The following is a 10,131-nucleotide window of genomic DNA, read 5'->3' as shown; positions in this document are numbered from 1 at the left end:
ATTTTAACAACACATTATTATTATTTTTAAATAAGATTTTCACACTAACTTAAATCCAAAATGAATATATCAAACAAAATGGATATATCAAACAACTTAAATGCTATTTCGATCTCCTCCATGGTACGTTTCCGAGCTCTCCTAGCTCTTGGTGGATGGTCTGATTGCTGTTATGGCTATTGAGTGACATTGCTATTTATTGGTCAAAATACATACCATGCATTCAATGCAAGATTACAAATTGAATCTGTGCACAATAATAAATGGTCTTAAATGCATTCACCAAAGATTCACAACAATGGAAGATCAAATCGCAATAGCATTGTTTGTTAGAAGAATGTGATTTTATTTATAGATATTTTTTATGAACAAATAAGATGTATGAACTGGCACAATTTTATTTTTATATCTTCAAAATAATTGTATCAATCGATAGAATGTTATAACCGTAAAAAAATATCGAATAAACAAATAATGATATTGTTGTCTTTATACATTAGATAACAATAATCTGTATTTATATAATCTAGACAACTAAAACAACTATATATAAATTATAATTTAGATAGATTATAGTCCAGATTATATAACCTAAATTATAATTCAGATTATATAACGAAAAAAGGCCCGAACCGAGAGCCGTATTCAGATTATACGACTTGTCCCCGCCACGTGTTTTGACCAGATCGAGAAGTCATCGGAACGACGAGCCAGACGTCAGTAGTGCATTCCTTTTTCTACCCACGCCTTGCGACTCTTTTTGGTAGGGTTTTTTTTGGTCAGACTTGAATTGCTCTGCAATTTCTGCATATATATATATATATATATATATACAAACATACTCCAAAAAAGAGCGGACAGCGCTTCCCACACAGCAGCACAGATCGCTCCTTCCAGTGTCCCAGCCAGTCCTCCGGAATGCAGTCCTTGCTTGCAGGAATCCCCGCGGGCGGTGCCGCGGCGGCGGCAGCCGTCGGTGGGCTGGTCGCGGCCGCCGCGCTTGCCGAGAGGGCCGACCAGAAGAACCGCCTCAACTTGCCCCCAGGTGACCTCACTTGCATCGGTGATCCTCGCTCTAGCTTAGCATAGCGCCGGTCCTGACTGTCATCGTCACCACACTGCGGTCTCCTGTCTGTTCTTCCTTGGGTCAAGAATTCAAGTTATTTTTTCGTGAAAAAAATGAACTTATTTTTCCGGCACATTGAAAGCTTGCCTAAACCTGTCTTCTATGCACATGGATAAATTATTCAGGCGCTGGGCCAGAACAACCGTTTCAGAAGCCACCTACGTATAGTTTGACTGTTTGAGGAATGTAATGAACTAATCTGTCAACGATACCAGAGTCCATTCGGTCCTCTGTGAGAAAAAAAAATCATCCGGTGAACCCGTGGTGATCCCATTCCATTATTCTAGATGGATTGGTTCATCAACCGAACATCCGACTGGTGATTTTTTTATGTATATAGCATTAATGTATTGAACAGTAGTAATTCAGTAGGAGTAGGCCAGATGGTTCCATGGTGCAGCTAAGTGGATTATATCGAGGCCTAACTCTTACAAAGAAAAACTCAACCAGCTTAGAAGGATAAGTTTGTATTGCAAATAAGAAAAAAAAATAGGCACCTAAAATCAAGTCAAAATGACTAGAACCTAGATGGTGGAGAACAAACAATGTATTGTTGTGATTGTAGACAATATATTCACCAAATTTGCTAGATTACAACAGGACAGATAAAAACAAGCATTATGATTTAATTGAGTTGTTCATGTCTCCAACCTTCCACAAACTGGCAGCAACAACTTAAGTGTTCTGTTTGTTTTCATTTGTGTCCCTTCCATGTGTAATGTCAGAGTGGAATTTTACTATTGTATTCCTGCAAAAGCAATGCTCGAAAATTTACTCCTAACCTGCAATGAGATAAAATAGAATGGTTCTTCCTCCATTTCCGCAGCCTTCTGCTTACTTCTGTCGAAAAGGTGATGGTTCTGCTCTAGCTATTGCTGAAAAATGACTAGTCCCACGGCCCTCTTGACATTTTTCATCTAATTAGCTGGGGAATCCCTCCAAATAAGTTTTTGCTCCATTTATTTGCTTTGTTATGTTCCCTTGTTTCCTTGAAATTTTAGTGTGATATATTGAACATCAGGTCAGAAATTTTGTTATATTTTTTCTTGTATCGATTTACATTGTCATGATCAATGTTTTCGTAAATACTAAACTATAAACAGCCAGTCACCTAATATGTACCCATCAGTCAGGCTAAACAGCCACATAAATGGACTAAAGATCAATTAAACGAGACGAGCGTCCGATTAAAGAGGAAAGGCATACCACCGTGTACCGTTTACATGTTGTTTGAACAGGTGGCCGTTGAGGCAAACTGTAGTCATGATATGTTATAGCTTCATCATCACATAGAAATGTTTAGAATTCAGTTTTATCCGAGAAAAAGAACTCAGTATTTTGACGATTTTCTGGTATGGTCATGCAGCTGTTCCTGGTTTACCTATCATTGGGAACCTTCATCAGCTGAAAGAAAAAAAGCCTCATCAGACATTTGCAAGATGGTCTGAAGAATATGGGCCAATATACAGTATAAGAACTGGTGCTTCTTCTGTGGTGGTTGTCAATTCTGCAGAAGTTGCCAAAGAGGTAAATCTGAAGCTGTGTTTTTTCTGCCATTTATAATTCAGTGACTGATATGTTTGTGATCTGCAATTATACAGTAGGTTTTATTCACTTTGGGGGAAGTGTGGCACAAGACATTTTTAGTGTTGTTACTGTTGCAAATCCTAAATTTTGTCAGTTTGCTCTTCTGGTGATTAGCTTACCAGCAGTTCATTTTCTCTGTTTCCTCAAGGTAGAGATGTATCAGGGTCTTAAACGACCACCCTTTTGCTTCGAAAAAATGCCATATTACTGCCGAATACCATTAAACGTAAAATTTATTTTAACCTGCACTGTTCTGGCAGGAGTACAATATACAAATTTGTTAGGTCTTGTATCATAACTCATATTGCTTCATCTTATGGTCGACACGACAATGATTTCCTGCACTTGACTACAACTAATAAGAACACATATTTTGTCCTGTCAATTGCAGGCTATGGTTGCAAAATATTCATCCATAAATACTCGGAAGCTACCTAAGGCACTTTCAGTGCTCACACGAGACAAAAAGATCGTTGCTATGAGCGACCAGGGTGAGCTTTACAAAATGGTGAAGCGCTATATTATGGTGAGCATGTTGGGTGCTGCTGCCCAGGTATGAACTGAACAGTCCCAGAACCATAAAGTTTTATACGAGTCCTTGGATTATATCAGTAAAAGAATTGTAAACTCACGGGCATGTAAATAAAGTGGGATCGTACAAATTTCAGAAACAGTTTCGTGACACAAGGAACACGATGATTGACAACATGTTGAGCACTTTTCACGCATTGGTGGCCGATGACCCAAAGGCTCCTCTCAACTTCCGGGATGTATTCCAGAATGAGCTATTCGGCCTATCCATGACTCAGGCAAGTTAGTAGTGCTTTCTGTAATTTTTTTTTTGGTACTGTCAACCTGTTCCAGATGATTTTCTACATATATTGAGATTTGAGACTGGGCTGCAAATCCAGGCTTTAAGCGAGGACGTAAGTTCCGTCTATGTAGAAGAGTTTGGGAAGGCTTTATCGAGGGAGGAAATCTACCAGACTGCTGTGGCTGACATGATGATGTGTGCAATCGAGGTCGACTGGAGGGATTTCTTCCCATACCTGGGCTGGATCCCAAACAGGAGCTTTGAAACAAGAGTATTGACTACGGAAGCCAGGAGAACTGCACTTATGCAAGCCCTGATCAATCAGCAAAAGGAAAGGATCGCACGTGGAGAGGTACCTACAAATCAAACAAAAAGGCACAGTTTAATTTTTTTTTTACTTGGGTGAGAACAGAAAGATTATTGTTCTTCAGTTCTTAAATCAGTAAAACCCCAACGTAATGCAGAGTAGGATGTCGTACGTGGACTTCCTGCTGGCTGAGAATACACTGACGGATGAACAATTGCTAATGCTGGTGTGGGAAGCAGTCATAGAAGCTGCTGATACTACCTTGGTCACCACCGAGTGGGCCATGTATGAGATTGCGAAGCACCCAGAAAAACAGGTAAAGTACTGAAGCTTGTTCTTCACCTTGTTGTAGGAAGACTGTCATGTACTTCGGTAACCGCATTATATTTATTTCGCACATCAGGAATACCTTTATCAAGAAATCCGAAAAGTCTGCGGCAACAAGACAGTCACCGAGGATCACCTGCCAGAGTTACCGTACTTGAACGCGGTGTTCCATGAGACCCTAAGGCGGCACTCTCCAGTTCCGCTGGTGCCTCCAAGACTTGTCCATGAGAGTACCAACTTGGCTGGCTACGAAGTTCCAGCCGGGACACAGGTGAGCACACAACGATGTAACAGTGTAGCTAACGGCTGCTGGCTAGTGGCTAACGCAGTTCACAAATTGAAATGCTAGATGATCATAAATCTGTACGGATGCAACATGAACAAGAGCGACTGGGACGCGCCCGAGGAATGGAGGCCAGAGAGGTTTCTGGACGGGAGCTTCGAAGTCGCAGATATGTACAAGACCATGGCATTCGGCGGAGGAAGGAGGGCCTGTGCGGGAAGCATCCAGGCAGTGAACATCGCGTGCACAGCCATCGCGAGGTTCGTGCAAGAGTTTGCGTGGACGCTCAAGGAAGGCGACGAGGACAAGGACGACACCATCCAGCTTACAACCAACAGGCTTTACCCGTTGCATGTGTACCTCACACCTAGAGGAAGGAAATGAGCATCACATTTATTTGGTCTCTGGTCTGTGAGCATATGATCGAATAACAATTTATTTTAAATGAAAGCAGATCCGGTCGTCTCGGCGTACATGTCGCGTTTAATATTAACACATGTATCTCACATGTTGATTATCACACATAAATCAAAGGAAAAAATAAATTATAAACTAAACATAAGTTTAATCATACAACTTGTCATAAAAAAAAGTTTTTAATAAGTGTTTAATGTTTGAAACTCCAACCCACGCGCTCATGGTGATGTCCAAACAATGTAACCTAACTAGCAAAAGAAACGGAGCGATGACCATGATCACAAACTATGGTGTTACTATCCAAAGACGCCACAAAAACATCCATAACATAAGTCAAGACTGTATGGGCTCACTCGTCATTTGACGGAGGAACAGCGAGTTGAAAGTATTAAAAACAAGGGAATATACATTAGAAGATTGAAACCTTCTCCTTTCTTTTGTCTCTCTTCCGAAGATATAAATTAAGGTAGAAGACGCAAACAAAGGGTAAAAATGAAGTAAAAGGTATAAGAATGTAATAGAAGAGGAAGTGTGTTACACTCTTTATATGACTTAGCATTTTTCATTCTATTCTTCTCCGTATAAGATAAATACACAACCGTACCTTCGGCTTTACACGGGAATTGGCTCGAAGGTACTTCGAAGGCTAAATGAAACGAAGCTTAGGGCCCTTGAAAGGTAAATTTATGTATGACAACGTTCACCTATTTATACGGAAGTTATACAACTTCGTATAAAATTACAAACATGCTCACAAAATTTATAAATATGGTTCACAAATATCACAGGGGTGAAATCGTCTTTTTCTTCTTTCTATCTTGTCGTGCAAGTCTTGGACTTCTTCCCTTTGTCGCTTGTGCATGAAGTTTTCTCCACGCCGAGGTTGACGACCTCAGCCCGCACCTTCGCTGCACACGCGTATAGTCAAAGTTTCTTTACATGCTGCTTCGACCGAAGGCCACCTTCGTCCATCCTTTGCTATATGTATGAAACACATTTGCTTACACCTAAGTAAAGATGTTTTCAGGACCTTTGGCAAGGCAGGCCCCCAACAGTAGCCCCTTGCGGAATGAGTTCGTTTCTTCATAACGAGTTTAGATCGCAAAAAACACAATTGTGAGGCCTTGTGCCGAAGGTCCGAAAAACACCTTCCCGAAGCTCGTTATGAAACGTTAGTTTGGGACCACTCTGATCAGTGGGACTCGGTGCTAAGAGAGTGTAACATTTAAATTTAAAAAGTTGCCCGTATAAAAGAAACATCGCCCATCGGGATTAGCATGTCATTTGATGTTTTCACACGCTGTTGTTAGAGTCTGCTCTGCCTTCAAAGCTTGATTTGAACGTCTTTGTTGGTTTCAAACCAGCCTTAGCCAGCACGAAACAAGTATTCTTTTGTTAGAAATGGCCGGAGAGCAATCTACCCTCGGGCTATCTTTGGTGACTTCTCTGCATGTTCCAGAGTCAAAGGTTGAAGTCTTGACCGTGATAGCAGAGGCCACTACTTCCCAAGTCGACGCTGCTGATGCGGATCCATCTGAAGGACTAGGAAATGACAGTGATGATATTGATATTGAGGAAGATAATACTATCTACGAAGCCAAGCCAAGTTGACTTCGGAAAGTCGAGGAATAAAGGAGGACATATCGAGGTACTCACTAAGTTTGATTACATTGATAACACTGATTGGTTCGACTGGGGGCGATGACTTAGTGTCGAAGCCTAAAGAGGACGAAGTTGTTATTTTTCGAAGCTTCCTAAAAGCTGGTCTTAGATTTCCTTTGCACAAGGTGATAGTTGCTGTTTTGAAGAGGTTTAATATATATCTTTATGAGCTTACTCTAAATGCCAAAGTGTGGCTAGGAATTTTTATTCGGGTCGTGCGGAGTCAAGGTGTTGAGCCCGATGACGAAGCTTTTTGTGAGGCCTTTTGTCAGATTCATGAATTGCACTTTCAGATGAAGGCGATTAGGGGCCTTCATAATAACTTTAGTTGCTATAACTTTGCTTATTGAAAAGGAGTTATGTTTCCAGCTCTTGTGTACTGAAGGAAATGCCTGAATGAATGGGCAAAAGAGTGGTTTTATATGAAGAATGATTTAAAAGAGCAGGCTGATATTAAAGGAATCATTCAAACTCCTATTCATACATGCTTCAGGTACAAAAGACCAACTTGTTATATCAATTTCGAAGCTCAAGATGCATAGTTGCTTTCAATGTTGTACGTACTCATATTGGAACAAGAGATCTTGTTCAAGAATATTTAGCGTTTAGAATCCACTGAGGGTTGAATGGGAGATGCCAAAGATGACCAAAAAAGATGCTTCAGATACAGAGCCTGGGCTGATTAGGCTTCGTTATAAATACATGTTCGGAGATGAATTTGGGGAGCCTTGCGATGAGTGGCTAGATTCTATTGAAGCAAAATGCATTGAGATTCTTGGGAATTATAGCAGACAAGAGGTCGAAGCTTTGCATCGGGCCTTCGCTGCGTGAAAGAGACGCTGATTGAATCGTGCTTTTTATGTTATTGGCTTTTCTACCCTCGCTGTAACACCTCAGGTGTTACTCAGGGTGTCCACCCAGGGCTACACCTGTAAACCTACTATCACATGTGGGATAGTTTGAGCAAAGTATCTCAAACTTGGAATTCAAGGTCCTAAGCAAGTGCCACCCATCTTGGATATCATACCCTAGCTTGTCATGCACATCTAAAGGGGAGAATTGCCCAAAACCCTAAAGCAAACCCCTTTGGACAATAGGAACCCTAGATGTAAGTGGGATCAAAAAGTCATGAAAACCTTATGATCATGGCTTGGGCCAAATATAGAAGTTGTTGTACACTTGATAACCTACAAATAATAGTAAGAAAGTAACCCCAAAAAGATTTCAGAAAAGCCGCAAAAAGTTCACCAAAGGGTTGAACACAAAAGAAAAATCAGAAAATGCCTAAGTCCAAAACTAACCCTTGGACAAAGATCACACATGTTCACCTTCATCCAAAATTCAAAACACTTCGACCCAATTGACAAAGTAGCGCCAAATTAACCCTAGAATGCCCTCGAAAGAGTTGACACCTACCCTTAGACGTTTGACACGACTTGGCACCATTTTTGTCTCGGTTTGGACATGTCTGACACAACCGACTTCCCACCCCCATATCTCTTAACCCGACCACATCTACTCTTGGAACTCACATGAACTAGGTAGCTCTAGGTGCAGGGAAGAGATCTCCCACAGGCTCTAGGGCAAGATTCGTACATTTTGGCCGCTCAGCAGAGGGAAGAACACAGGCAGAAGCAAAGAGCCACGTGTTCGACGCGCTCTGAGCTCGCCAGAGCACGCCCGCGCGCGCCCCCGCGTGCCCCGCGTCGCGCCAAAGGCCAGCCGACGCCATGGCCCGCGCCCGCGCCTATATAACGCCAGTGACCTTAACCGTACCATTCCGCGCACGCTCAACCTCACCGGAGCTCAAACTCACCGGCGTTTGCCCGTGCACGGCGTGTCCGCGGCCACCCGAGCCCCTGCCGCCGTAGACCGGCCAACCAAGCCTTTCCCAACCCCGTCCGACCCTCGGAGAAAACTGAGCACACCTCGGTGAAGCTCCCCGAGCGAGGAATCGAAGTCTGCTTCGCCGGAGAGGCCAGTCCACGGTCGCCGGACTCCATCCGACCGCCGGCGAGCGTAGACCGGGTAAGACACTGCGCCATTTTTCGATTCAATGCACAGATAGCCTCTACATCAACCCGTGAAGCTCACCATGCCAATGGATTGAACTAGATCGCCGTGATTTGGCCGGCACACCCGCCACCGACGAGGACACCCGCCTGCGTACGTGGACCGAGCGATTCCGGCCACCCCCGCCGTCAAGCCGTACACCGTTGTGACCACCAGAGCCTCCCTGAGCCAACCCCGCCCCTCGCCGGACCTCTCTCGCCGCCGGTAAGCCGCGCCGCCCTTTTCTTTCCCGCGGGTACTGTTTACATTAGGGGAAGGACCTCGGGGAAGAAGAAGGAAAGGTCAGGGGGATTTTTGAACTGTCAGTGACTCAGGGGAATAGTGGCGCAGGGGTAGATTTGAGTGGGTTGATTTGGATTAAACCCAGGGTCCTCGGTGTAAACTGTTTTTCCAGGAAACCTTTATTAAATCTGAATTAAAATTTGAACAGAACTTGAATAATTCATAACTTCTGTTTTATTCATCCAAATTTAGTCAAACCAATTTTGTCAAATCTTAAATAATATAAACTACTTAGGAAAAATATAAAACCCCTATGTTCTACAGAAAACTTTAGGGTTCTGATTTAATTATTGTTTTGACCAAAAGCTAAATAATAGGAAGAAAAATAGTTGCACTATTTGACTAGGGTTAAAAAATTTTTGGAGAAGTTTATGTCCACCTACTGACCTGTTTAAAATGCTAAACCTCTCTGTCCACCCCATTAAGGTAGCTTTTGCCACTTATTTTATAATATGCTTAAGGTTAAGAAAAATAGAAAAGGTAATTTAATTAATGAACCAGGGGGTACTCCTATTTTTGTTAGAGTACTTATTCAGTGTAGTTTACTAGAAAAATCTATTATACTCTAGTTTAGTATAAAATAAATAGGATACCTTTGATTTTAAGAAAACAAGGAGAACTTAGAAAAACCCCACAAGGATAACCCCAAGGTGAAAACACGCCAACCCTTGGGATAGTTAATGTTTTGTTAATAAGAACTTAGGAAAAATATGAAATCTGCTGTTTGACATTTTTCAAATAACAATGTAGTAGAAAGTGCCTTTTTGACATTAAACTTTGGAAAATCACAACTAAATAACCATCCCTTAGCTTTCTGTGGTTTTTAGCACAGAAGCCTATTATTACTGTTAGATGCCAACAAAAATAACCCTTAGGACGGAACCCAAACTTAATTAAGAGATGTAGTGCAAAGTGGCCCATTTTACACAACTTTTGTTATTTTTGTCTAAAGCATAGCCTTTTTATTTTGAACCTCAAAATCCTAGAATGGGCTATAATGACCAATGGCAACCCACTGTAATTTTTTCAGAATTTTTGGAAAAAGTTAAACCACTGTTGTAGTTCAAACCTACACTAGAAACTATAAATAGAAAATAAAGAAAGGAAAAATGAATAATAGAAATTAGTGTCATCCTAAAACCCTTTGTAAATTGTCCACAAAATTATATTAAGGAAATACCAACCCACTATGCCTATCCCTAACCAAGAGTGATAAGCATAAACCACTAAAAGCCCCGTATGACCAAGAAACC

The 10,131-nt window shown here is 41.7% G+C and overlaps 1 protein-coding gene across 1 annotated transcript; it reads left to right on the top strand.

Annotated features, from left to right (window-relative positions):
• The first annotated feature begins 846 nt into the window (after positions 1-846).
• Positions 847-4,911, top strand: LOC103638615 (ent-kaurene oxidase 2). The gene is made up of 8 exons (NM_001361180.1): positions 847-1,045; positions 2,493-2,653; positions 3,105-3,266; positions 3,382-3,522; positions 3,625-3,879; positions 3,992-4,150; positions 4,238-4,432; positions 4,511-4,911. Exons 1-8 carry the CDS (start codon positions 919-921, stop codon positions 4,826-4,828), a joined length of 1,518 nt encoding a protein of 505 aa, NP_001348109.1. The 5' UTR covers positions 847-918; the 3' UTR covers positions 4,829-4,911.
• Positions 4,912-10,131: the final 5,220 nt, after the last annotated feature.

The sequence above is a fragment of the Zea mays genome, chromosome 9 (genome assembly GCF_902167145.1).
Source record: "Zea mays cultivar B73 chromosome 9, Zm-B73-REFERENCE-NAM-5.0, whole genome shotgun sequence".
NCBI lineage: Eukaryota > Viridiplantae > Streptophyta > Magnoliopsida > Poales > Poaceae > Zea > Zea mays.
This window is presented reverse-complemented; position numbering and strand designations above follow the sequence as displayed.

Bases quoted from the DNA above. Each gene is read 5' to 3' on its own strand.
- LOC103638615 (NM_001361180.1), top strand. From the start codon at position 919: ATGCAGTCCTTGCTTGCAGGAATCCCCGCGGGCGGTGCCGCGGCGGCG. The intron at 3,267-3,381 runs GTATGAACTGAA...TACAAATTTCAG, and splicing joins TGTTGGGTGCTGCTGCCCAG to AAACAGTTTCGTGACACAAG. The intron at 4,433-4,510 runs GTGAGCACACAA...TTGAAATGCTAG, and splicing joins AAGTTCCAGCCGGGACACAG to ATGATCATAAATCTGTACGG.